General features: G+C 47.2%; 1 protein-coding gene across 1 annotated transcript; it reads right to left on the bottom strand.

Annotated features, from left to right (window-relative positions):
* Positions 1–971: 971 nt before the first annotated feature.
* On the bottom strand, positions 972–14,324 carry TBC1D21 (TBC1 domain family member 21; the record flags this gene model as incomplete). Its single annotated transcript, XM_079699841.1, has 11 exons — positions 972–1,004; positions 1,388–1,471; positions 2,400–2,501; positions 3,532–3,632; positions 3,984–4,080; positions 5,005–5,105; positions 5,201–5,314; positions 5,826–5,920; positions 6,819–6,922; positions 7,061–7,168; positions 14,265–14,324. The coding sequence occupies 11 exons, from the start codon at positions 14,322–14,324 to the stop codon at positions 972–974; spliced, it is 999 nt and encodes a 332-aa protein (XP_079555967.1).
* Positions 14,325–27,575: the final 13,251 nt, after the last annotated feature.

The following is a 27,575-nucleotide window of genomic DNA, read 5'->3' as shown; positions in this document are numbered from 1 at the left end:
CTAAACAACAGATCCCTCCCCCGCATCCATCAGCCCCCTCTGAAAAAGTGTAGCCACTGGGCAGGGCTCTGCATGTGTGTGTGTGTGTGCACGTGTATACACACTTGCCAAGCAGCTATGAGGATGGGGGCACCTGGCCAGCCCCCTGTCTCTCTGTTGGTTCAGCCCCTTCTGGCCAACCTTCATGTCTGTCCTCAGGGTACCCCTCAGAGCATGGGCAGGCAGGGCGGGGGGCCCGGGGCTGGGGCACAGTCTGGGGAGAGCGGGTGGCAGGCACCGCTGCTCCAGGGAGAGTCTGCACTGCCCGAGTCAGGGAAAAGATGGCATTCTCTGGAGAGATTAAGGCTGCAAAAGAGAGTTTAGTTTGAGGCGGCATCCAGGCTGAGAAATGAAGGTGCAATTGTGAGGGGGCTTTGAAACCTGGAGGGGAGTCGCTTGCTAGCCAGAGATTTGGGGTGTGACCCTCCACAGATTGCTGGGGAGGCTCTGGAAAAACAATGTCATGTGTGACTGGTACATTGGGAGTAAGGGGAGCCATGGAGTCAGGCCCTCCTCTCCGGACCAGGGATCGAGCAAGCCTGTTAGACACGTCCATTTCTTCCACATGAGGCAGCCGGCTCTCAAGGTCGGTTATACCCTCAACCATTTGCTTCCTGGTGCAGAACCACTGCAGCCTTGGAAAGCCCTCAGCCACTGAGGGATGGCTGACCAGCACAATCTCCTCCCAGTGTGTGCCCTGTCTCTAGCCCTCGCAACCTCTCCTCTCGTTAAACAATCCTGTCTCTGCTCTTATGCGCCCCCCCACAGGAAACACACTGCTTACCATGAACCATGACTCAGGAAGGCTGTTGCTGTCACAGCTGTATTACCTACACCCTCACCCAAACGCCCCATTGGACTTGATCCTGACCTCGCGGCTGAAGCACCACCTCATTCTGTCTGTTGAGGGCGTCTGTCCCTTGTGAGTATCCTCAGAGAAAGAAATTCTGTAATGGCTGAGGAACCTGGGAGAGAGGAAGGTTCTGGCAGGTAGAGGCGGACAGACATTGGTCTCTCGCTCTCATTCTTCGGTTCATTCAGCCAGTGACATTCTCCTGAGCCTCTGGGTGCCCCGCCCTGTGCCCAGCTCTGCCAGGATGGACGCAGGAAACGAGGGAAGAGGGCCGTGTTCTCGGGAAGCACAGTCTATCTACTTGGGGAGGCAGGAGTTTCACAGGCAAACCTATGAGAAGTCCATGCAGAGCAAGCCCCGTGGGTTGGTGGCAGAGAACTTAGCACAAGCTGTGTCCCTGAAGTTGAATACGCCTGCCATGGGCTGGGCTTGGGAGACGGGGAAGGGCTTCTTGGAGGAGGAAGGGAAGGAGGACAAGTAATCGGGGTAACTTACATCCTTTTGGACGAGCTCCGCGTAGACTGTGCAGGCAGCGGAGACCAGCTCAGCAGCATCAAGGTCTATGAGGTTGTTGCACGCCTGTGCCGGGAGAAGGTGGGGCGGAATCAGGTCTCCCCGGGCACAGGCAGCAACCTGCCGCTTCAAGGGGACAAGGCCACTGCTCACGGCAGTCACTGGGGCCAGCTGATCTCCACCCCCACCAGCTTGGAACAGTGCCTGAAATTGTACCAATGGAATTTTCTCTATTGGAAAGATGATAAATGCAGTTTTCATTCTGGGCTCTAGGGAGTCCTGGGGTTCCACCGAGCGTTTCATGGGCTTCTAGGAAGACTCATTTTATGATTGGGGTGCTCTCTAAGATGTTTCTTTTGTTTGTTTGTTTTGTTTTGTTTTGTTTTGTTTGCAGTACGCAGGCCTCTCACTGCTGTGGCCTCTCCCATTGCAGAGCACAGGCTCCGGACGCGCAGGCTCAGCGGCCATGGCTCACGGGCCCAGCCGCTCCGCGGCATGTGGGATCTTCCCGGACCGGGGCACAAACCCGCGTCCCCTGCATCGGCAGGTGGACTCTCAACCACTGCGCCACCAGGGAAGCCCTCTAAGATGTTTTTGACAAAGCCTTCAGCTGCTTTTTAGAATTGTTGGAAAATTCCAGGTCTTTTGTCACAGGAGGACCCTAGGGCCAAAGAGTTAACTGTCAGTCTGTCAAGCCTAAAGCTTAAGAACTGTTCAGGGCCTCAGTTTCCCCATTTGCTAAACAGGGGTGATGATGATGATGAGCGTTATGGCCTTTCTGTGTCAGGCTTGTCATGAGGCTTAAACAAGCTGGTCTCTAAAAGCATGCAGCACAGAGTTCAGGGTATGTCAGTCTCATCACTATTCCTGCCCAGGGGCAAAGGGGCCACTGGAGTCCAGGGCCCCCGACCCAGGGGCCTTCACAAGGGATGGCGTGGGTGTCGGAGGCCTCCAGGAGCCGGTGGGGCCGGGCCGGGCCCGAGGACGCTCTCACCAGGAGGATGTCGTCGCCTGTCATGCTCTCCTGCACCATCTGCAGCATGCTGTAGGCCACCAGCACCTGGAAGTTCCTGCAGGGCTTCTCCATCAGCAGGACCTGCAGAGGTGGGTGAGCCTCAGCCTGGCCTGTGGCCTGACACTGCAGACGCCTTTGGGATGGTGCAGTACCCCCAACCACGTGGCCCCGTCCATCATGTCTGGGCCTTGCTGCCAACGTGCTCATTCATTCAGTCATCCATTCATTCAACCTCTGGGGTTCTAGGCATGGTGCTTGCTGTTGGGGGACTCGGAGAAAAAGCCTTCAGGAAATTCACTAGAGAGAGGGAGGGAGGAGGGAGAGAGAATGAGAGAGGGAAGGAGGGAGGGAGCAAGAGAGGAGGCAGGAGAGGGAGAGAGAGAGAGAGAGAATGCCAAGAATGACTGGGTAACTCTCTGTAGCATTTGAGTGGAGCTTTGGCAAAGCAACAGTTGATGGAAAGTCAACAATCCATGGGTGTCACCAAAGGCCTGGCAGTGGTCATGGACTTGAGCATGGAGACCAGCAGGCCAGGAGGGAGGGGTGAGGTGGGGGGAGTTGATTTCTGAGGCACTGAATGTCAGGCTGAGCGGTGGGCCGGCTCCTGCAGGCAGTGGCGGCCACTGGGCAGGGCAGTGACGGGCGGTGGGCGTGTTCCCGGGAAGGTTCATCTGCTGATGCCCCAGAGACTAGAGTCAAATAACTGCAGGTGCGACCTGTCCTTGGGGGCCCCTCCTTCTCCAGGAGTGAGGGCTCAGAAGAAGTGGAGGGGAAGGCTGAGGAAGAGGTGGCTGGGAAAGTGAGAACAGAGTGAGGCCCCTTGCACAGGCAGGGTGGCAGGGAAGCTGAACGCAGGCCAGGCTTCCACTGCACAGGCTGTGAGGCTCCTCCTGCCTGCACTGCCCTGAGAAGGTACAGTGGTGGGATTAGATGAACAGATGGACCAACTGATGCTCTGTCATCTCCCAACAGGGCAGAAGCAGGCTCTGTGGCCCAATAAATCCCAGTGAACTCCATCCAAAGCCAGCAATAAAGGGAGGCAAGGAAAAGGGCTTCCCTGCCGCCTGCCCTAGGGGTAGGGTCTATCCTCTGCCCCAGAGGAGCGCCTCACCTCCCAGAGCCTCCGGAAGTCGTCGAAGAACTTGAAGCCACGTTGAGAGTAGAGGCAGAACCAGGGGAAGAGGGACTGCACGGCCCCCGCACCCTTCCCTTCTGTGGGGAGAGAAGCAGGGTGCCAGCCAGGGGGCCGTGGTCAGGGGAACAGGAGATAAAGCAAAGACAGACAGATGAGGCCAAACAACTGAGCACATAAACACACTGGGAAATACAAAAACCTGGGCTATCGTTTTTGCATCTGCCCTTGGAGACTGTTTGGGGTGGATTTTCAACTGTCCAGATTTCAACCCCATCCAGATGAACCCTCTCCCTGGGGCCCAAAGAAAAGACCAAAGGACCTTGCTCCCTCTCACATGATTGGGCGCCACTGCCTTGGACTGGGTCCCGGCCCCCTCCCGCACCTGCTCTGGTTGGAGGACATGTAAGATGGCAGAGGGGCACACTCACTTAAGTGCTCAGCAAACACGGGGTCCAGGAAGTTGATCAGGCTGTTGAGCATGTCGAGGTTCTTGCCCACCCCAATGTTGATGACACAGCCGTGCTCCTGGGAAAGATGGGTGGGAGGGAGGGAACCCCTTGAAAGCATCAGAAGAGTCCATCTTGCTTCATCAACTCCCCAATTCTGGGGGCCCTGTGTGTGTCTGGCTCGGGGCCGGGCATGTGTCTCTGTATGAGTCTGAGAGTCAGTGTATGTGTGTTTGCAAACACACATCATGTCTGTGTCTGTGGTGTGTGTGTGTGTGTGTGTGTGTGTGTGTGTGTGTGTATGGTGGGCATGTGGAGATGTCTCAGGAGTGGCTCACAATGCAGTGAGACCAGTTATTCCTCCAGACACATACCATGGCTCTGGACCAATCAGGACAAGGAAAGAGCAGTGTGCACATTGTTGCAGGGATGGAGAGAGGGATGGGGGTGGGTTCTGGTTAGCCTCAGCTCATGAGGAAAGGCTTTCCAGAAAGGGAGTAACAGGGAGCAGCACCTTCAAAAGCCCTCCACTGCACAGTGTGGTGGGGGCCCTGGGGGGCCGGGGTGCAGGTCATGTGAAGGTAACTGTGGGAGACAAGACTGAAGACAGAGCCTTGAATGTCTGGCTGCGGTTCCTGGATTTTATTCTGGAGGCTGTGGGGAGCTGTGGAGGATTTGCAGGAGCAGAGCCATGTTTTGGGAGGAGAATGCCAGGAGAAAGGTGGGCCTCACTGAGCCTTGCCAGACCTTTCAAGGTTTGACAAGAGCTGGACCCAGAGCATCATTATCCCCCTTCTCAGTTCCAATGCTTGCCACCCCCCAACCAGAACACACCCCACTGGGGTTGGCATTGTCTTTCCATGGGGAAAGCTCCTCTGGGACTCAGAGGGCTGCTTCAGGGCTGGAACTCCATCCAGAAATGGCTGGGGCTGCCAGTGCCTGCCTAACCTCAAGGGGTCATTTGAGGAATGGGGGTGGTCCCTAAGCCAGGCTCAGCTCTCACCATTTTCTTTAGGAAGAACTGGAAAAGCCAGAAGGTCTCATGGTCATGTCCCACCATCGGCTGGAAAAGCATCACCATCTCATGGCAGCCCCGCTGGTACTCTGGGGTGGAGGGGAGCTAGTGAGGAGGGGCGGAGCCTGGACTTGGACAGGCCCTATCCCAGGAAGGGGTTGAGAAGAGGGGGCTGAAGGGAGACCCAGCCCTCTGGCGCACCTGCCGTAACTCAGGAGCAGGATCTTCTCCAGCCTCTTCTTATCAATAAGGACATTGCCCAGGGGGTCTTTGTCATAGAGTTTCTGGATGTCGTATGCTAGGTGGGGGGCAAGGGATGGTGAGGCACCAGATCACCTCCAGCAGAAGGTCCATGGGTGAGTTTACTCCCCTCATTCCAAGAGGCTGGGACCCAGGACATCCTGGGAAGGGGGCCATGAAAAAGGTACATCAACCCACCAGGCTTTGCCTCTCACCACAACCTGAGCTGCCTGGGCTTTTTCCCACCTCCAAATCTTTGACCAGGCTGTACCCTTTGCCAGGGATGTCCCAACACCCCCACCAACTATAATCCAACCTAGTTCAAGGCCAAGGGGGGAAGAGATGTAGACACACAGCAGAAACAACATACACCCAGGGATACACAGTGCTGGGCATCTAGGGGCAGCCAGTAGAGCCAGGCGGACAGACTAACCAAGGTTTAGCTGGCAAAATTCCTGGCACATGTCAAGGCAGCTCCCAGGAACCAGCGCACAGATGTGACTGAGGTGGGGCAGGGATGACCTCCAACCCTCCCCTCTGCCCAGCACAGCCCACCCTCCTTGGCTCACCAATGGTATTCCGAGTCTCTATGAAGTTCCGGTGCAGATTTTCCAGAAGGGGCTGAATCTTCTCATACAGCTGGCATAAAGCCTCGTAGCTCTTCCTGTGAGAACAGAACTGAGGCTGAACGAGGTAGCCTTCCCCTCCAGGCCAGTCAGGGTGACCCTGAGCAGTGCCCTCACCCAGACAGTCCCTGCTACCCGTACTGCCTCCCTCTCCCCACCTCTGCCAGCCCTAACCATCATCTGATGTCTGCCTGGAGTGCAGCGGGGTGACAGGTTTAACCTCTGGCTCTGCAGTCTGACCACTGCACCTGAATCCTGGATCCACAACTTAAGTACTGGGTGTCTGCCACTAGAGTCAAGACTTGGGGATATCACCAGCCCTCTCTAAGCCTCAGTTTCCTTGTCTGTAGAATGGGGCTAACACTAGCACCTATGCCTCAGAATTAGAAGGACTGGATGAGGCAGTGTTTTGTGCCCATCATTAGAACGAGCTTAGGTTGTGTCGTGGGTTGAATGGTGATCCCCAAAGATAAGTCCATGCCCTAACCCCTGGAACCTGTGACTATGACCTTATTTGGGAAAAGGGTCTTTGCAGGTGTATTTAACTGAAGGATCTTCAGTTAAATACTGTGTTAAATTAAATCTTTAACTGTGAATCTTCTCCACCTCAAGAAGGCTGCACAGGCCTAGGGATGGCTGGGCTGGGCTGAGCTGGGTGGGGGGGACAGCTGGGAGGTTCTGGGATCCAGCTCAAGTCAGCAGAGTGAGGACTGGTAAACATGGCTGGGCTGGGGTGCGGGGTCGGGAGTGGGGATGGGGGAAGATACCGATGCCCCCTGTATGTGGGCCCCAAGTCGGCAGAGCCTTGGGGATTTTGTCTCTTGGAAAGAGAAGTCCATTTGAAGGAAGAAGCCTGAACCTACCAGGCTGGGGTGGGCACCCCCTCCCACCTGCACCGCCACCCACCCTCCCCTGACAGGATCTGGAACGTTCTACCTCCTTGTGCTGTCCACCACAAGCCGCTCATCCTGGGAACTCTGCCATGAGTAGTAGCCCGTGAGGAATTTCCAGGCTTCTGTCCTCATGAAGGGGTGCAGACCCTGGGGAGGGGTGGAGGTGAGAGGTCGTGGGCCTTCCAAATGCTTGCCAAAAGGGTCCCTCCCAATGCCATGCTTGTCCCCTTGCCTGCCCATGTCCCCCAGTTCCAGGGTGAGGCCAAGGGTAGCTGAGGACCATACCCTTTCCAGGATGTTAACACAAATGAAGTCTCGTGACTTGGCCAAGTGACCGCTCTCGTCAAAGAAGCCATCCCATTCCGTCTTGTCAATGGGTGGTTTTCTCTTCACCTGCCAAGGACAACCACCTCAGCCCTCTGTTAGGAACCTTTGGCTTTCCTTTAAGTGTGATTTTTAAGAGATATACTCTGGATTTTGCAATGTGAATCAAAGTTCACAGCCTCTGACTCACTTCTGGAAATTTATCCTGAGGAAATTACTGAAAATATATAGAAAAACGCTGTATGCACAATCATTTTCATTGCACACTACTTACCAAAATGAAAAATGCAAGCACTCTCTAACTGTTGTGCAATAAGGGAATAGTTAAGTAAACTATGGTTTATATGCTTAATGGAATATTGTGAGGCATTTAAATTGTTGCTAACAAGGAAAGAATAATAATCTGGGAAAATACAAATGTTAATGGACAAAAAGCAGAAAACAAAACTGTGTATTCAGTATCTACTCTCTCTGTGTACTATACTCCATACGTCTGTTACATATTATAAAAACTTCACGTTATATACTCTTAGAGTGAATTAACCACTATAAAAATCCTGTTAGAAAAAAACCCTGAAAAAACCCACCTAAAATCAAAACAGTGATTATCTTTGAGTGATAGGATTATAAGTAATTTTCCCCTTTTTCTTATATTTTCAAACTTTTCTATAATAATGTATACTGCTTTGATAATGGAAAAATATAAAACAAGCACTAATTAAACACATCCACAAGCTCCGTTTTAGCTTTCCTAAAAGAGTAGAACAATGTATCATAAGGAATGGTTTCTGGTTTACATCAGGGGTGTGTGCGTGTGTGTGTGTGTGTGTCAGGGAAAAGTGAGTGCAATGCATACAAAGTAATTTAAAACGCTCATAAAACAATAATTAGGAGTTGAATTCCTGTTGGAACAGGGGAAGATTCCTAGGAGTCTTGTATTGGAGAGGATATCTTGAAATGCCACATTGCAGACTTGAAAGTGTGCTGATGGACAGAGCTTGGCAGGTGACTAGACATATCTGATGTATATACTCCCAACTTCCCATTAATATATACCTGAATATGCACATGTGTGACTCAAATTTAAATTTGCATATGAGTCACCTGAGGATCTTCTTAAAATGCAGATTTTAACTCAGAAGGTTTGGAGTGGGGCCCAAGATGACACATTTCTAACTAGCTCCCAGGGGATTGCTGAGGCTGGTCCACTGACTACATGTGTAGAAAGATGTTAGAAGTAAAACAGCACTGGAAATTAAAAATTAGAGCCCACAGGCCCAAATTTGGGATAATTTCCACTAACTCCATGTTCTCTTGGGATGGATTGAGCAATACACTTTAATGACTCATACATGCTCCATCTTCTGAACCAAAATAGGACATATGGGCCCTAGAAGGTACAAAAAATCTTGGCCTTCGCCTAACCTTGGGAAGCAGGGTCTGCCCTTATGCCATGTCCCAACTGCATAGGCACTGTCATCTGAGCTGAGCAGAGCCAGGCTTCTGCCCCCCTGACAGCCATCATGATCTCCCAACCTACACTCAGAGACTGCAACACTCAGCAGGAAGTAGAAGGGAACAGGCAGAGCGGGGCTGTGTCCTGGGATCCTTAATTGTAAAAGGAAATGCATGAACTTTAGGAATACATTTCCTTCTGAATTTTAGTCAATTGATCAATTTCTATAATAAAGACAGTTGTGATTTTGATGGGGATTGCATTGAACCTATAGATCAATTTGGGGAGAATTGATAACACTATTGAATCTTCTGACCCATGAACACAGTGTATTTCTGTATTTATTTAGATCTTCTTTAATTTCTTTCAGCAATGTTTTGTGGTTTTTGGTGTGTAGGTTATTCACGTATTTTGTCAGATTTATCCCTAAATGTCTCATTTTGGGGGATGCTACTGTAAAAGTGTTATTTTTAAACTTTCAACTTCCAACTCTTCATTGCTAGTATATACAGATACAGTGGATTTTTATGTATTGATCTTGTATCCTACGACCTTGCTAACCTCACTTATTAGTCCTAGTGGCTTTTTTGGTGTATCCATAGGATTTGTTATATAGGCCAATGATCAACAATCTACAAGTCATGGGCCAAATCAGGCCTCTAATCTGTTTATTTAAATAAAGTTTTATTGACACACAGCCATGCCCATTCACTCATTTGTTGTCTATGGCTGCTTTCATGCTACAATGGCAGAGTTAAGTAGTTACAACAGAGATGTATGGCACACAAAGACTAAAGTACTTACTATCTTGACCTTTACAGAAAAAGTTTGCTAACCCTGACATAGATGATCATGTTATCTGTGAATAAAGGCAGTTTCACTTCTTTCTTTCCAGGCTGGATGCCTTTTATTTCTTCTTCATGTTTTATGCACTGGCTAGAACTTCAAGGGCAATGTCGAATAAAAGTGGTGAGAGCAGACATCTTTGCTTTGTTCCTAATCTTAGAGGAAAAGCATTCAGGCTTTCATGATTCTGTATGATGTTAACCATAGGCTTTTTGTAGATGCCCTTTATCAGATTGAGGAAGTTCCCTTCTCTTCCTAATTTGCTGAGAGTTTTTATCAGGGATGGATGTTCTGCATTTACTGAGATGTTCATATGGTTTTTCTTTCTGTAGTTTGCTAAAATGATAAGTTATATTGAATTATTCTGAATGTTAAATCATTCCTTGGATAAACCCCGCTGGTGATGTATTATCCTTTTAATTTTTTTAATTTTAATTTATTTTCATTTTTATATAATTTATTTATTTTTGGCTGTGTTGGGTCTTTGTTGCTGAGCGCAGGCTTTCTCTAGTTGTGGCGAGCGGGGTCTACTCTTCGTTGTGGTATGTGGGCTTCTCATTGCGGTGGCTTCTCTTGTTGCGGAGCACAGGCTCTAGAGCACAGGCTCAGTAGTTGTGGCGCACGGGCTTAGTTGCTCTGTGGCATGTGGGATCTTCCCGAACCAGGATTCGAACCTGTGTCCCCTGCATTGGCAGGCAGGTTCTTATCCACTGTGCCACCAGGGAAGCCCCTGTATTATCCTTTTTAGACATCGTTGGCTATTATTTACTACAGTTTTATTTAGGATTTTTGCATCATTGTTCATGAGAGATATTGGCCTATAATTTTGTTTTCTTGTAATGTCTTTGATTTTGGCATCAGGGTAATGTTGGCCTCATAGAATAAGTAGGGATGTATTCCGGCTTTTCAATTTTTTAGAATAGTTTGTATAGAGTTGGTATTATTTCTTTCTTCAGTATTTGGTATAACTCACCACTGAAGCCATCTAGGCCTGGAGTATTCTTTGTGGAAAGATTATTAACTACAAATTCAATTTTTTATTAGATTGAAGGATAGTTTCAGAAGAAATTGTTTTATTTTTTACTTTAAAATTAGAGATTTATAGGAATAGGACATTATCCTTTTAATTCACTTTAATATTTTTTTATTTTTTATTTTATTTTTTTGGCTGTGCTGCACTGCATGACGGATCTAGGCATGCAGGATCTTAATTCCCCTACCAGGGATCAAACCATGCCCCCTGCAGTGGAAGCGTGGAATCTTAACCACTGGACCACAAGGGAAGTCCCTCTAATTTACTTTAAAAAATAAAACTAAACCATACAGGAAACAACAAGGAATCAATAAACACATAAAGCATAAAAATGACAGAAATCCAAAGAAATCGATTATGGAAATAAATGCTTAAATTCCCTTATTAGTTGTAAACACTTAAAAAGCACTGATGATAGTCTAAGCACTTCATATTTACCAACCATCTAATCTTCACAGCCACCTATAAGGAAGGTGAGGTTGTTACACTGTTTTACATATTAGGGAACCAGAGCCCTAGGGGGTTAATTAGTATATTTTAAGTCGCACAGTAAATATCAGAGCTGAGGTTTGAACCCCCGAGCTGTTTGTTGCAAGAGTCAGCGTGCTTAACCCCAACGCCATGCCACCAGGGAGTGTAAAAGACAAGAAATTTCAATTTGAATAAAAAATATACGCCCTACATATGCTTTTAACAAAAGGTATACCTTAAAATTAAACGCCATAGAAAGATTAAAAAATAAATGATGAACAAAGTTATGAAAAAAGGATTGAACACAATGAAAGTGGCAAAGTAATCAAAGTACTATGCACAGAACACTATAATAAAAGATATGGCATCAACATAATAAGGCAGAGATAATCAGAAACATTGCAAGAAGGCATCTGCTGAGTGCTCGGATAATTTGCATTACTAAACCTCTACCTGCAACAACTGGCCACCTGCCTACTTTGCCATGGCTGAATTTGTTTATAAAAAGCCACTGAGGGCATGGACATATATACACTACCAAGCGTAGGGTAGATAGCTAGTGGGAAGCAGCCGCATAGCACAGGGAGATCAGCTCGGTGCTTTGTGGCCGCCTGGAGGGGTGGGATAGGGAGGGTGGGAGGGAGGTAGACGCAGGAGGGAGGAGATATGGGAACATATGTATATGTATAATTGATTCACTTTGTTATAGAGCAGAAACTAACAACAACAACAAAAAAGCCACTGACTTCTCCTTCCAGCAAAGTCCACTTCTCTCTGCCCAGCTACTTCCCTGAATCTCCCCATACCCAAGCAAACTACGGGCCACCCACCAGAACATTTATTTATTTATTTTTTACATCTTTATTGGAGTATAATTGCTTTACAATGGTGTGTTAGTTTCTGCTTTATAACAAAGTGAATCAGTTATACAAACACATATGTTCCCATATCTCTTCCCTCTTGTGTCTCCCTCCCTCCCACCCTCCCTATCCCACCCCTCCAGGTGGCCACAAAGTACCAAGCTGATCTCCCTGTGCTACGCGGCTGCTTCCCACTAGCTATCTATTTTACGCTTGGTAGTGTATATATGTCCATGCCACTCTCTCACTTTGTCACAGCTTACCCTTCCCCCTCCCCATATCCTCAAGTCCATTCTCTAGCAGGTCTGTATCTTTATTCCTGTCTTACCCCTAGGTTCTTCATGCCTTTTTTTTTTTTAAGAAAAAAAAAATGCCACCAGAACATTTAAGACATTTGCTAGCAAGCAAAGGACAAGCACAAAAAGCCTGACCACCTGCAGAGGGCTACAGTGGTGTGTGTGTGTAGGAATTTCCACAAGAAGTCCCCTTCCTCTCTTCACCAGTACATCCACACCTCCTATCTATGCCTAAGATCCGTCATGCAGTGCAGCGCGGCCAAAAAAATAAAATAAAAAAAAATAAAATAATAAAGTGAATAGAATCTGTATCTGGGGTCTTTCAAAGTAATGGAGGTGGTCATCTCAATGGCCACTCAAATCCATCTTCATCCTCCTATATTCCTCCATTCCTTGCTCCGCCAACCTATTAACACCCTGCCCACAATCTGGGTACAATGACCTAGCCATCCAGGAGGAGACCCTGATAGTCCTTGAGGTGCTGGGTACTCTTCAGCTCTGCAGTAGTGCCTTTCCTAGTCCCCTGGGAAGGGTACTACTAGGTAAGGCAGGTGTGGAAATCTCCTCCCACCTTTGTGGTGTGCCTAAGCAGGTTAAAGCTCTCCACGGGCAAACCTGGGGAAAGCTTGGCTATGCTTCCTCTGGGAAAGGGGTCCAGAAGTGGGAGCCTTAAATGGTTCAGCCTCTCTAACAGCTGCTAGCAGCCTTGGCCACAGGTGTACATCTTTCTACTCTCCTTCCCCCTCTGCATCACTGGGTTTGAGAATTTTCTCCAGTATTGGTTAGTAAAATAAGAAAGCCACTGGAGGATAAGGAAAACTTTCTTTGAGGGTTTTTGATGCTGTGTTCCTCTGAATACTCGTAGCAACAGAGCCCTCAATAAAGCCTGAGTCCATCTGAGGGACAAGACATACTCCCAACAGTAACCATGTCAGTGATTCTTACCCAGGGGAGAAGGGGTAGCCCAAGGAGGGCAAGCACAGTAAGAGGAGACAGCTTGGGGAGGATGTGTGCAACTTGAAAGTGATCTGCGTGATTATTAGCAACCCAGGTGTGGAGGGTGTATCATCAGTATAGCACAGTTATCTTAAAAATAGCTTAAAACAACAGTGGTTCTCAAAGTTAGCTGCACGTCAGGATCACCCAGAGGGCTTGTTAAACCACAGATCGATGGGCCCCATCCCCAGAGTTTCTGGTTCAGAAGATCTGGGGCTCAAGAATCTTCATTCCTTACAAGTCCCCATTTGATGCTGATGCTGCACACTCAGGCACCACTCTTAGAGAATCACTGATTCAGAAGATGGACTCCGCAGTTTGGGTTTAAATACCAGCTCTGCCACTTACTAGCTGTGGGTCTGTAGGCAAGTTGCTTAGTCCCTAGGCCTCAATTTTCTCATTGTGAAATTCTTCTCAATTTTCTCATTTCTCAGTTTTCTCAAAGTGAAGATAATAGCTTCATCCACCTCATAGAGTTATGATGAGACTGACTATAAATAATGCATTTAGAACAGTCATTGTACCTAATAAATGCTATATGATAGTTTGTTAGTTTATTATTATCCTTCTCTAACTTCAGATAAATGAAGGGAGGTATAAAGAAAATTCAAATCAAGGCCTCGTGATAATCTGCAATAGAGCAATTACATTTAAAACTCCGGGAGAGAGAGGCCTGTTTTGCATTTCTGCTTTTTTATATATCACTCTCTAAATCACTATGATTAATGAGACTTGAGATTGGTTAAGGTCATTATAATTAGTTACTATGATTTTGAAAAATATACTGTGTAGAAAATTTTATGACTGAGGCTGAATTCAAATGAATAGTGTATCATTAATCGGACATGGAACCGCCTACTAAAAAAAGCATTACTGCCACCTGGTGGCAGCATACCAAAATTGTTGGCAAAAGCACCATGGAAAATTTATCAGCATCTTTAAGACAACTTGCAGACCTAGACTCATTAAAGTTAGAATGTCACATACGGGGAATAAGTAACACTGGCTTAGATAGAAGGGTAAAAACGAACCTGTGTTTTTCTGTCCTGTTGTCTGTAATGATGGTGAGACCAAGGTTTAACCTACCCTGCTCCACTTTCAAGGCCAGCTCAGGGTTCTAGTCCTTCCTACCCAACAGGGGAAAATGACCCTAATGCAAACCAGAGGTTGGGGAGGGAGGGCCTCAGAGCTGATGAAGGATACCCATCAGGATGAAGGAGGCCGATTGCCTGGCAGAGAGGCTGTTTTCGGGAGAGAGGGTGGTCATGGCCTCTGCTAGCTGTCTTCAAAGCAGCCTCTGACCAGAACTCACTTGGAGCCCTAAGTGATGCTTTAATTAAGCAGGGGAAGGTGATCTTCCTTTGAGTTGCATCCCCAGGAGGAACTGGGCCTATTCTGACCTCCCATACTTGAACAGAGCCAGCCACTGTGTGTCACAAAGCCCCTGGAATCCTCATCACAATGACCTTGGAACATGGGAACACTCAGCTTTAGAGGTTAAGACACACCCAAGAACCAAGAGGACTAAACCTCCCAGTCACCCAGGAAAACTATAGTCCTTACAGGATGTGCAGTGGGGGTTGGGATCAGAGGACATCAGGGTGCTGGGCTGGTCAGGGAGGGCTTCCTGGAAGAGGTGAGCCAGGAAAACTTTCCCTCTATCTCGGGATCTCCCTCCTCTGGGCTCCCTTCACTTGTTATCCCGCCAGACTAGTACTGAAACCTGGAGAACAGCTAGAATGGGAACTTTAGATTTCCTGAGTGCTGCTTTCAGAGACTCAGAATCAGAATGTCTGGGCTGGGGACCTGGGGAACTGTATTTTGAAAAACTCCCTGGGTGACTCAGATTAGGTATTTGGATGGTAGCTTCAAGGGGTAGAGATCAGTTTCATTTATCTTTATATCTAGAACACAAAATACAGTGCCCAAGTGACTGAATGAATAAGTTAATTGAAGAGTAAATGAAGCTCTTAAATCTCATCTTACTTTCCTCTCTGTATATATTAGAGAGATTTCTATACATGCCCCATCTCCCCTCCTACCCTGAGTTCCTTTAGGCCAGGGTCAATGTCTGATTCTTGTGCTTTCCTCTCCCAGTGCCAACCCCACCTCCTGGCACTTGATAGGTGCTCAGTATTTGTTGAATGAATCAGGAACTGGCTCCTCTCGGCTCCAGCATCATCAGTTCTCCACCTTAAGCGTCACTTGCATTTCTACTCAGGTCTCAGCCATTAAAGCCATCTGGCTCTAAAGCATCCTTAGTCATTAGGAGAGGATAGTAATTAGACCAACCAAACTGGAATCAGGAGCTTGGAGCTGGAATCTGGACTCTGACCTCAAATTTGGATGTTCCCCCATTCTGAGCCATGGATTCCCCAGCCATGAAATCAGAATACAGTCAACCTCTGGCTTGCACAACCTTATTAACATAGTGAATCAGCGTCCATATGTAAGTCTTCGGTGGACACAATTCACTGTCTCATTTACTGTTACTGTTCTGCTAGCTTGTGGCACTGCAGGAGGCCTTTTAAATCGAAACGCTTTATTCTCTGCCTCTCTCCACTACTCCATCCCAACCTAGGAAAGCGTGACAGCCTCTTCCCCTTGATCTGCTGCCCCTAGGTCTGCATGGGCAGGAGGTGGGGCGGCTTTGAGTAGGGGAGGAGTGGAATGAGGACGGGGCAGCCTCTGACAGCAGGATGCCTTCCTTCTGAGTCTTCCAAAGCAAATGTCCAGAGCAGCAGGCATGGCGAGGGCATTACTCACCATTTGGGATTATCTATGCCTCTGTTCTTCCACATTAACAATGTCGACAGCTGAGAATTAACTGTAATGTTGCCCTAAGAAGCTGAGGATCAGGTGGGGAGTTGGAGAATCTGAGTGCTAAATCCAAAGTGGCTTCTAAAATGAACATGATGGGCATAGGTCATCTACTGAACTTCCTTTCACCTCTGGCTCCTTATCTGCAAATTGTAGATAATAACCCTTCCCCAAATTAGCCAGTAGAGTTTAGTCATATTACAAAAGCCTCATAGCAACCACATGGAGGCTTAATATTCAAACAGAATTGCAGGACCCTGGGCTGAAGCAAGAAGGGTTTTGATCCCTTTTTCTCCTTTTTCTGATTCTTCTAAGGGGTTTACCTGTGTCAATCTCATTTTCTCCAGGGCCGAATGGTCCTTACCATGTCCATGTATTTGCATAATTGCCCAAATTCTTTAGATTCTCCTGCATTACTTTTCTTTCATTCATTTCCCTCTCCCTGATGGGGACCCAATTTTCTGCTTTAAATTTCTGTACATGGGGATTCTTCAGGGCACAAGAATCCCAGATTGTAACATATTCTTCTTGGTATTAGAGTGTGGGCAAAGGTTGGAGAGATTGAGAATTTGCATTAAAGTCCTGGGAGGGAGCAAACCTCCTAGCCCATCTTTTCTCTGAGGACCCCGGCTGTCCATGGGCTGCCTGCCGGCGCTGTGTTGGGAAAGAAGGAGGGCGGACTTGGAAGAGGGAGCTACTGTGGGAATCTCCTGGTTCCCCCACCAGCCTATTGATCTATGCCCTGCTCTACACTACATATTTATTTGCAAGTTGTAATGCTGATCTGTGGTACAGTTTTTCTGAGTTTCTTAACCAGAAGAAGTAGGCAAGGGAACCCCAATGATACTGAAACATGCTTCAGACTCCTGTATGGAAATGGTGAGAGGTGAGAGGTGCCTGGGGAAGACTGTCTCATCTCAGACATACAGTGTTCATGCGTGAGAAGCCTCGTGGGCTTTGGTGCCAGAAAAACACAGGTTCAAATTCTGACCCTGCCACCCGCCCATCATGTGAACTTGGTCCCACCTGTTGGGAAAGGCCATTTTGTGCATGCCATCTTTCCACCCCTGCTTGACCATGTACGAGTGGGCCTTGAGCCTGGAACACTTCCTTGTCAAGAAGTAGGGAGCCCTCTCAGGCTGTGCTGGATTTATTACCTTGTGTGGGGATGTCTTTCCTTGTTCTAGATTCAGCATATGCTCCTTTGTTCTGCTTGAGTGTGTGCATTGCACAGCACCTGGCCAATCCCAGCGCTGTATTTCCGCCTGGCAGGGAGGGAGGGGGCTCTTTGTGAGGCCCTGGGGCACCAATGCCTACTACTGAAGCTGATTCTGCTCTGTCGTTTCTCCATGTGAGTAAAGCACTGTTTCCTCCAGTGCCTGTGTGAGTTGTGTCTTTCTTGGTGGCCCTGACACTTGCAGACCACAGAGCGGGTTGACATTCTGGGATGCTGGTGGCAGGCATTGCTGTGCTGTTTGCTCTCATCCACGCAGTGGGACTCCTCCCCTAGAGGTAGTAACAGGTGTCATTTGTTTAACACCGTCTCTTACTCTTTCTGAGTCTCAGCATCATATGTCCTGGGGCAGGGGAATGATAATACCTCATGGAACAGGAGGGTAAGTGAAGCAGCGTGTATAAAGAGCCCGGCATGGGCCGGGAGCCCAGGGCACAGGAGTGGTCATGAACCTTGGCTTCACCATTAGTATCACCAATGCCCAGGACATGTCTGTAAAAATCCCTATGAACTAGACTTGAGTCAAGATGCCATTGCTTCCATGAGGCTTGCAAGAACATCAGTTCAAAAGTTCAAAGATCCTGTGAGCCAGACAGTTTCTGTCTCTCTGCCTTTCTCAAGGAACCTGAGGACCATGGCTGCTATAAAAGCAGGGTGAGGCCAGTATTAGAAACTAAGTTCAGTTCCCTTCATGTCAACACAGCACGACACAACTCTGTGAAATGTGATGCGCCAGGTCCCTGTAACGATTAACAGGTAGCCCCCTTCAAAGGACACCTACCCATGACTGTCTAGTCTGGGGCATGCTACTTCTTGGTATAAATTACATGCATTCTGATTTTATTTCACTGCAAAGTGCCGACAATCTTTTATGCTAAAGCAGTACTTTTCTCTTTGCCCCTCCCTGTGGGGAACCAGGATAAGTTTAGATTTTCGGCAGCAGGTTTTCTGCCCTCGCCTCCACGAAGTGCGGTATTTCTGACAGTGCTGGAGACAGCTGCACGTCATGTGTCACTAGCGGGAGGCGAGCAGAGGGCTGGGGGGCTGGGGGGCTGGGGGTGGAGATGGCTGTCTTCTGAGCCTGTGGTGTTGGAATTCCCCAGAGCAATAGCCAGCCCAGCCTGAAGTCCCCGGAGCTAGTTGGAGTGCCACGGGGTTATTTGCTTCATTTGGGGCCATCACCATCATCTTGGGAAGCCCTCACTTGCTCTACCTTTCCCTTCAGTCAGTTGAAGATGACACCTCTGTCACCTTGAATCCAGTTATCATGCATACCAGGAATACCCCATAGGAGCAACTCTGGGTAGAAGCCACTGCAGTCAGCAAAAGAGAGGCACTCAGCCCTGGGCAGCTGAGTCCCCACGAGCTCCCTCCTGCTCTGAAGGGGTCTTGCTCCTTAGGGGTCCTCGTCGTGGTTCTCCCTGACTCCTGCCCCCCAGCCGTGGGGCACCACCAAGCACAGGACTCTGATTCTCAGTGAGACCAGGCTGCGTTTTTCATGCTGCCCCGTCTACTGCTCATTCAGCCCCAAAAGCCCCCTCTTGTCCCTGGACATCCCGACCACAGCTGCCTTTTATAGGGCACTTGCTATATACCTCAGGGGAGGTGCTTCATATACGTCAGTGCCAACCTTGACCACCCTGTGAGGACAACAGAAGTTACTTGCTTGGGATCACCCAGTTAGTAAGTGGGGAGCCGGGAACTTCCTAGCTCTGCCTAGCCTGGCTACCGGCCAGGCCAGCTCTGCGTCACATCAAGCTGCCTCCCTCCTCCTGTGGGCAGAAGTGGGCATCTTTGAACACCTTGCTGGCTCAGGGGACTGTGAGCCCAGAGCCCAGTGGGAAGGAGGGAGCTTGCTTTACCTCCTTGTCCAGACTTTGAAATAGTCATTCAATCCAAAACAGAGTGTGTGGTGATGGCTGCATGAGACAGTGGGGCAGTGTTACAACCTAGCATGAAAGAGGATGGAGAGAGTGAGATGGAGAGGAAAAAGGACAAGGAATTCCAGCAAACTCCAGGGACTGCTAATGGAGAGAAATAATGTGGCTGATTATATCTCTGAAGGCTATCTGTTCCAAAATGAATTTTGAATGAAAAAATAATGCATTTTCCCTGCAGCTTAAATCCAAGAAAGAAAGGAATGGGCAGTGTCTCCCAGTGCAGGCAAGACCCGCTGTGTGCGTTCAGTGGTGCCTCTGACCACTTCACCGGAGTCGCTTCCCAGTATCCTTGTCCCTAGGGTGCCTGCAAAGCAGGCAGAAGCCACAAAAACAAGCCGTGGAAACCTTGTACACCCAGGGCTCCAGGAACAGCAGTGTGGACTGAGACCTGTAAGTCTAACTCCATCACCCCGTCAAGGCTTAGAGGGGCTATTCTCCAACAGCTCCAGGGGGCCTCCTCTAGGCCAGGACCTGTTATTTCCTCTGCCCACCCCCTTCCATTCTCTCCATCAGGAGTCATGGATCTTAAATCCAGGAGTATAAAGCTCCTTTTGTGAAATGAAGGCTTATCCGTGGGTTTGGGGAGAAATGAGCCCCGTTCTTCCCTCTTGCTAGGATAATCTATAGATGAGAATAGGAGGAGAGAAGCATTAGTTTTAGAGTCAAGCAGACCTGTGCTCAGATCCCAACCTTACAACCTACTTGCTGTGTGACCCAGGACAAGTTATTTAATTTCCCAGGCTGTTTCCTCACCTGTACAGTGGGGAAACACTATCTATTTCACAGTATTGTTGTGAGGTTTAAATAATGTCTGTATAGTGCTTAGCACAGTGTACAGCAGTCTGAGCAGTGGTTTATGTCGTTATTATTTGCTCCAGAGCACATCCAGGCTAACCTTGAACCTCCCAAGAAACTCTCTTCTGAGACTCCCACCCCCAGCCTCAGACAGCCCCGCTTACCTGCTGTGGCCACCTGGGCCAGGCATCAAGGACCACAAGGACAGCTGGGATCACTGAGCCTGCTGCTGACCCTTGACCTCAGATAGGCTGTTTGGTCAAAGGCCTAGCTTGCCCTCTGGTGCAGAAGAGGCAGCAAGGCCCGAGCCAGCAGGAGGCCCCTCCAGGCAAAAGAGAAGTGACCAAGATGCTCAAAGGCCCATGGGTGCCCAGTCCACGTTGCCCTCGGGGCAGACAGATCCCTACATCAGTGCTCTATAGCCACACCCTCACCCCTCGGTGGGCTCACACCCTTGTCACTCATTCTCCTACACGACAGCTCCAAAATGACGCACAACACCCCTCAAATTCAGGAGTACACAAGCACCCCTAAACTGCAGGATCCCAGGCTTCAGTATTCACTCTCCCACACAGTCACACCCACGGAAACACAAAGAGCCCCATCAGTGAGCACGCAAACACACATGTAATATATGCCGCACACGCGTACATCCTCCAAAACACAGCACAAAGTCAATCCAGGGCACCTCACTTCTCTGTGAAACTTGCCGTCTAAAGTGTGTACTACAAAGTTCATGCGCATGTGTATGTGTGTGTGCACACAAGCACACCCACACCCACAGGTGAACACACCTGGGCAGGATGCCGGGGACCTCGTCAGTCCTGGCAGCAGATCACAGACAGTTCCCATCTCAGAGAGAGCCCAGGCTGAGGAGGCCAACGAGGGGTGGTGGTGGGCAAAGGGCTTACTCTGGGGACTTCCTGGAGGGCAGAGTTCACGAGGAACAGGGCAGAGCAGGAGGACCCCAGGTGCCTGGAGTGACGGAAGGGGACATGCTGAGCTGGGACCTGGGGAGGTAAAGGAGGATGCTGCAGATCTAGTCCTACAGAGGCAGAGAGGACGTCCCAGCACACACCAGCACCTCACAAAGCAGGCAGGCCGGAAATATTCCTTTCCCACCTATTCTTTCCCTTTTCTGGAACAATTCTATCCTCCAGACCCTGGGAGACTCTGAGAGCACTGACTCTGACCTAATGGGTAGGTCCATGGTTGTTCTGGAGACCAGATACAGGAAGCTAATTACTGGGATTCTCAAAGGGATGCCTAAGCAGCATTCTGCTTGGAGGATCAAGACTCCTGCAGCCTCTGTTCTCCGTCTTTGGGGCCTGCTCTGGGGGGCAGAACATGAGTGGAGGATCTTAATTCCTCTGTGTCTACAAGTCTTTCACTTGCCCAGCTGGGGAGGGGCTGCACCTGCGTGGGCTAAGCCAGCATTCAGGGAGGAAGAGGCTTCCCAGCCCTAACCTAACTCACCAATCCAGTTTGATTATAAGCACGCAACTCCCGGAGGTGGCAGGTCCCAGGACATTCCTCCCCCCACCGCCTACTCCTCCCCAGTCCTGTGCCCCACTCTCTTCTTCCCCCAGCCTTTCAGGGGCAACGCCTGCAAGCTTCTCTGCCTTCTGTAATCCTTGAGCAGCTGGGGACAGTGCTGTTATGGGAATTGTTCCTCCCCTTTATGGGCAGAGCCCACAGACTCAGGATGCTGCTTTGCTGGCAAAGCAGCTCTTTCCAGTGATGGGATTATACACAAAAACATTTGACCAAGGACTTGGAGGCAGTCAGAGTTATGGGGGCAATTCTTCTGTGACAGGCTCTGAGAAAGACAATTGTACAATCTGAACCCGCACTGCACCCTGACCTGGGCACAGGCTAGTCTTGATCACAGAGTTGTAAACTGAGCCCTGAAAAACATTTACAGCAACTCTACTTCATAGAGAGAGAAATTAAGCTCCACAGTGGGGCAGTAACTTGCTCAAGGTCACACAGCAAATCAAAAGGCAGACCTGTAAGTAAAATCCAGTCTCCTGCCTCCTGTCCTCGTATCTTTAGATCTCAGCAAAATGTGATGTTTTAAAGCCAGCCTTTGAAGAAAAGAAGGGGAGGGACTCTTGTGAAAGTTTAATGAGGCGTCGAGGAGGCTCTTTCTGGGGTGTAAGCATTCCTTTTCCTTCTCCTCCGCTCTGAGGTTGGGACAGGCGAAGGCCAGAAAGTGCCACTTTCTGCTCATCCCTCTCATCTTGGGGGTGGAGAGGGAGTTGAGGGGAGGCAGCAGGCCTGGGTCAGGCATCGCCTTCTAATCTGGTCTTCTCTGAGAGTAGCAGTGGCTGCAGAAGCACGTGGTGCCACGGCGCAGCGAGGCTGAGATAAGAAGGAGGATTGGGGCTTCCCTGGCGGCGCAGTGGTTGAGAGTCCGCCTGCCAATGCAGGGGACATGGGTTCATGCCCCGGTCCGGGAAGATCCCACATGCCGCGGAGCGGCTGGGCCCATGAGCCATGGCCACTGAGCCTGCGTGTCCAGAGCCTGTGCTCTGCAACAGGAGAGGCCACAACAGTGAGAGGTCTGCGTACCGCAAAAAAAAGAAAAAAAAAGAAAAAAAAAAAAAGGAGGATTGATCTTTCTGCTGCTTCAAAGAGAATAGAAGCCGTCCCTGTCATGGCTGTTGATCAAAGTCTCTGCAGAGGATGTTTTATGTGCCCTCTCCTCCCCACTCCAGGCCTGTGGAGGCAGGAGTACCACTCCTTGTCATGCTGAGGGCTTCCTCCAAGTCTCCCTGCAAACTAGAGAGACCCCCTTCCAGCCAGGGTCCCACAGCAGCTACCAGGAGCCAGGGGTCCAAATTCCCCCTTCAACCTTTTCTCCAGGCAGCTCAACCCAAGGTCATGACCCAGTCTATGGGAACTGATATTATTGTACAGTTGTATTGTCCTCATTGTACAGAGGAGAAATTGAGGCATAGAGAGGTTAAGTAACTTGTCCAGAGCCACAGGCAAGTTAACCCTTGGGAAACCTCCATTCTTATGGGGGTTTGTCCTCAGAAAGTCCCCTATCTGATGGCAGAGGCATGCTTCTGCCTCTGGAGCTACTGGTTCACCTAGCATGTGTAGACCCCAGGAAGACTGTGAAAATAACCTCTGTGAAAAGGGAAGGAAGGATGGGCCCCACTTCTAAAATGTCTCATTTCAGACACCTAGGAAAATCCAAATTCTTTAACGTTACTTTGCCTCTCTGGTGGGACAGAATGCAGAATTTTCCTGCTCCCCCTGCCCCCATCTCCAACCCACACCTAACTCCATCTATCTGCAAATATGTGCCTTATGTGTGAAAATCCTTAAATGCTTATCTTATCCATTAAATATACTGCAAATTCCAAATTCCTTAGCCTGGCATTGAAGGCCCTGAAGAACTTTGAGAGGCCACATGGCCTGTGGTTAAGAGTGTCATCTCCTGGACCAAACTTCCTGGGGTAGCATGCTAGCTCCTCAACCTCCTAGATTTTGACCCATGGATTATTTAGAAGTGTGTTGTTTAATTTCTAGGATTTGGGGGATTTTCCAGATATCTTTCTGTTATTCATATCCAGCTTAATTCCATTATGGTCAGAAAACGTGTGTTATATGATTTCAATTTTTAAAAATGTGTTAAGATTTGTTTTATGGCCTAGAATATGGTCTATTTAAATGATCGAAGAGCATCTTGAAAAAGATGTGCATTCTGTCTTTGGTGGTGGAGTCTCCTATCTCCTTGCTGATTTTCTCTCTACTTTTCTATCAGTTCCTGAAAAATGAGCGTTAAAGTCCCCAAGTATAACTGGACTTGTCTATTTCTCCTTTTAGTTCTCTCAGTTTTCTGCTTCCTGTGTTTTGAAATTCTGTTGTTTGGTGCACACACATTTAGGATTATTACATCTTCTAGGTGAATTGATCTTTTTATCATTATGGAATATTCCTCTTTATCCCTGATAAGTTTATTTCTTTAGGAGTCTACTTTGCCTGATATTTATATAGACTTTCCAGCTTTTAAAAAAACTAATGTTTTATGGTATATTTTTTCATCCTTTTACTTTTAACCTATCAATATTTAAAGTGAGTTTCTTATAGACAGTATATAGTTGAGTCATAGTTTTTTAAATCTAATCTGATAATCTCTGTCTTTTAATTGTATGTTTAAACCGTTTACATTTAATAGATTTATTGATATTGTTGGATTTAGTCCTACCATTTTGTTGTTTGGTTTTGATTTGTCCCCTCTGTTTTTCATTCCTCTGTTTCTCCATTTCTGCCTTCTCTTGGATTATTTCACTATTGTTTTAATATTCCATTGTTATTTCTCTGTTGGCTTTTTGAAATATCTTTTTGTATAGTTTTTTTAAGTGGTTGTTCTAGGTATTGTAATATATATACCTAACTTCTCATGGTGTACTTAGAGTTAATATTCTACTACCTCAAGTGAAATATATAAGCCTTGCAGCCATATAGGTCCTTTCCCCCTCCTCCCTTTATGCTGCAGTTGTTATAATTAGTGCATAATTATACACTGAAAACCACAGCAGGCACTGTTATAATTTTTGCTTTCAACAGTCATACACACTTTAAAGGATTTAAGGGGGGTGGAAATAGTCTATTATAGTCACCCAGCTATTCTCATTTTTGTTTCTTTTCTTTTAGTCCTAAAATTCCAAGTTTCCTTCTGATATCATTTCTCTTTCTCTTAAATAACTTCCTTTAATGTTTCTTTTAGAGCTGGTGTGCTAGCAATGAATTCTCTTAGTTTTCCTTCAAGTAAAAATGTCTTTATTTTGCCTTTAAAAAGATATTTTCACTGGATATAGAATTCTGGGTTGATAGTTCTTTTGTTTCAGCACTTTAGAGATGGTGTTCCACTGTCTTCCGGCCTCCATGTTTTCTGATAAGAAATCTGAAGTCATTTTAATTATTGCTCCCATATATGTAATGTATTGCTTTCCTCTGGCTGTTTTCAAAAATATTTTCTTTATCCTTGTTTTTTTAGCAGTTTGCTTAAGATATATTTGAATCAGGTTTTCTTTGAATTTGTTCTTCTTTTAGGGTTTGCTGAGCTGCTTAAATCTATGTCTTTTCACCAAATTTGGAAAATGTTCAGCCATGATTTCTTCAATATTTTCTGCACCAAGCCTTTTCTCCAATCTTTCTGGGACTCCAAAGACATGAATGTTAGAGCTTTTGTTGTTATCCCATAAGTCCCCCAAACTCATTCATTTTTTCCCCAGATTTTTTCTGTTTTTCAGATTAGATAATTTCTATTAATCTATTTTCAAGTTTGCTGACTCTTTCCTCTTCATCTCCATTTTGCTATTGAGCTCATAGACTGAATTTTTTATTTCAGTTATTGAATTTTTAGTTATAACGTTTCCATTTGGTTCTTTTTTATAGGTTTCATTTCTTCCCTAAGAATTTCTATCTTCCCAATTATTTCAAGATCATTCTTCCTTACTTCATGGACTATAGTTATAACAGCTGCTTTATATGATTTATGTTATGTGATATAATAGTCTTCATGTGATAATACCATCATCTGAATCATCTTTTTATTTTTATTTATTTATTTTATTTTATTATTATTATTTTTTTGCGGTACGTGGGCCTCTCACTGTTGTGGCCTCTCCCGTTGCGGAGCACAGGCTCCGGATGCACAGGTTCAGCGGCCATGGCTCATGGGCCTAGCTGCTCCACGGCATGTGGGATCTTCCCGGACCGGGGCACAAACCTGTGTCCCCTGCATCGGCAGGCGGACTCTCAACCACTGCGCCACCAGGGAAGCCCAATTTATTTTTATTTTTAATTTATTTATTTTTGGCTGTGTTGGGTCTTCATTGCTTCCCGCAGGCTTCCTCTAGTTGCAGCAAGCGAGGGCTACTCTTTGTTGTGGTGCGTGGGCTTCTCATTGTGGTGGCTTCTCTTGTTGCGGAGCATGGGCTCTAGGCACACGGGCTTCAGTAGTTGTGGCATGTGAGCTCAGTAGTTGTGGCTTGCAGGCTCAGTAGTTGTGGCTTGCAGGCTCTAGAGTACAGGATCAGTAGTTGTGGTGCACGGGCTTAGTTGCTCCACTGCATGTGGGGTCGTCCCGGACCAGGGCTCGAACCCATGTCCCCTGCATTGGCAGGCAGATTCTTAACCACTGCACCACCAGGGAAGCCCATCTGGATCATCCTGAGGCCAGCATCTGCTAGTTGTCTTTTCCTTTGAGTGTAGTCGAGATTTTCCTAGTTCCTTGTATGTGGACTAATTTGGAGCATTTTGAATATTATGTAATATTATGTAATCAATCCTATTTGTTTCAGACCACAAGTCCCGACCTGCCTTCTGCTTTGGGTCAGTTCTATGAATTCACAGCTCAAGGATGAGTCCAGGACTTTATACACAGATCTAAGGGGGTTTATTCTCCAGCTCTCCATGATTGCCCTCACACTCTCTGGTTCCTAGAAGCCCTTCCTTGTGGCACACCCTGTACAGTAAAAGAGAAAAAATTGAGATTCTGCATCCCCCTTCCTGCAGGGTCCCTGTTCTCAGTGCTCTGGCAAGAAAAAGAGGGCTTCTCTAGAGCTCTTTCTGTTCGTTCCCACTGTATGGTCTGGGGTTCATGCTTTCTAGAGTCTAAGCTGGGAAATAGTGGAGGAAAAAATACCTAGGAAACTCACTTCCATATTGGTCATTCTTTGAGTGTTTATTTCCCTCCCAAACCCACCTGCTATTATTTATTTTTCAGAGTCCTTAGACAGTGTTTTACGTATCTGTTCCAGGGTTTTCATTTATAATCAACGGGAGGGGGAAGGTGAAGTGTGCTTACTCCATCTTAGCTGTAACCAGAAGCCTGTAGACATGTAATTTTAAGTTGAGAGGTATGGGAGAATTTGACTAATTTTGCAAACAGTATTGCAATATTTAAGAGAATGTGAAAGTCGCTGTATTTATAAATTTAATTTATCAGACTCACAACAGTTTTACCAGTACCGGATACAAAGGTTTTGCTTATTCAATTAGACATTTAAGTTACTTAGGAAAATCAAATATATTAAACGTTCATATGTAGTTGAAATTGTTTAAGCAAATTTAATTACATTGTAAATGGCACTGATTGTTTAAGAGAGTTTTGTTTTTTCAACTTGAGTTAATCAAACTTTAATTGAAGAAAAAGTGAAGGTCCTGTTCTTATTATATTACACCTATAAATAGAACAATAAATCAGTAAGTGGAACTTAATCCTGAAGAAAAGCTTTGTTTTCAAATGTGTGCCCTTAGTAAATTGAATATTAATTTTTTAAACATCTTTATTGCAGTATAATTGCTTTACAATGGTGTGTTAGTTCCTGCTGTATAACAAAGCGAATCAGCTATAGGTATACTTATATCCCCATATCCCCTCCCTCTTGCATCTCCTTCCCACCCTCCCTATCCCACCCCTCTAGGTGGACACAAAGCACTGAGCTGATCTCCCTGTGCTATGCAGCTGCTTCCCACTAGCTATCTATTTTACATTTGGTAGTGTATATATGTGCATGCCACTCTCTCACTTCATCCAGCTTACCCTTCCCCCTCTCCGTGTCCTCAAGTCCATTCTCTACATCTGCATCTTTATTCCTGTCCTGCCCCTATGTTCTTCAGAACCTTTTTTTTTTTTTAGATTCCATATATATGTGTTAGTATACGGTATTTGTTTTTCTCTTTCTGACTTACTTCACTCTGTATG

This window comes from Hyperoodon ampullatus (assembly GCF_949752795.1).
Source record: "Hyperoodon ampullatus genome assembly, chromosome: 3".
Classification (NCBI taxonomy): Eukaryota; Metazoa; Chordata; class Mammalia; order Artiodactyla; family Ziphiidae; genus Hyperoodon; species Hyperoodon ampullatus.
Note: the sequence above shows the minus strand (reverse complement) of the source record. Positions and strands in the feature narration are given on the sequence as shown.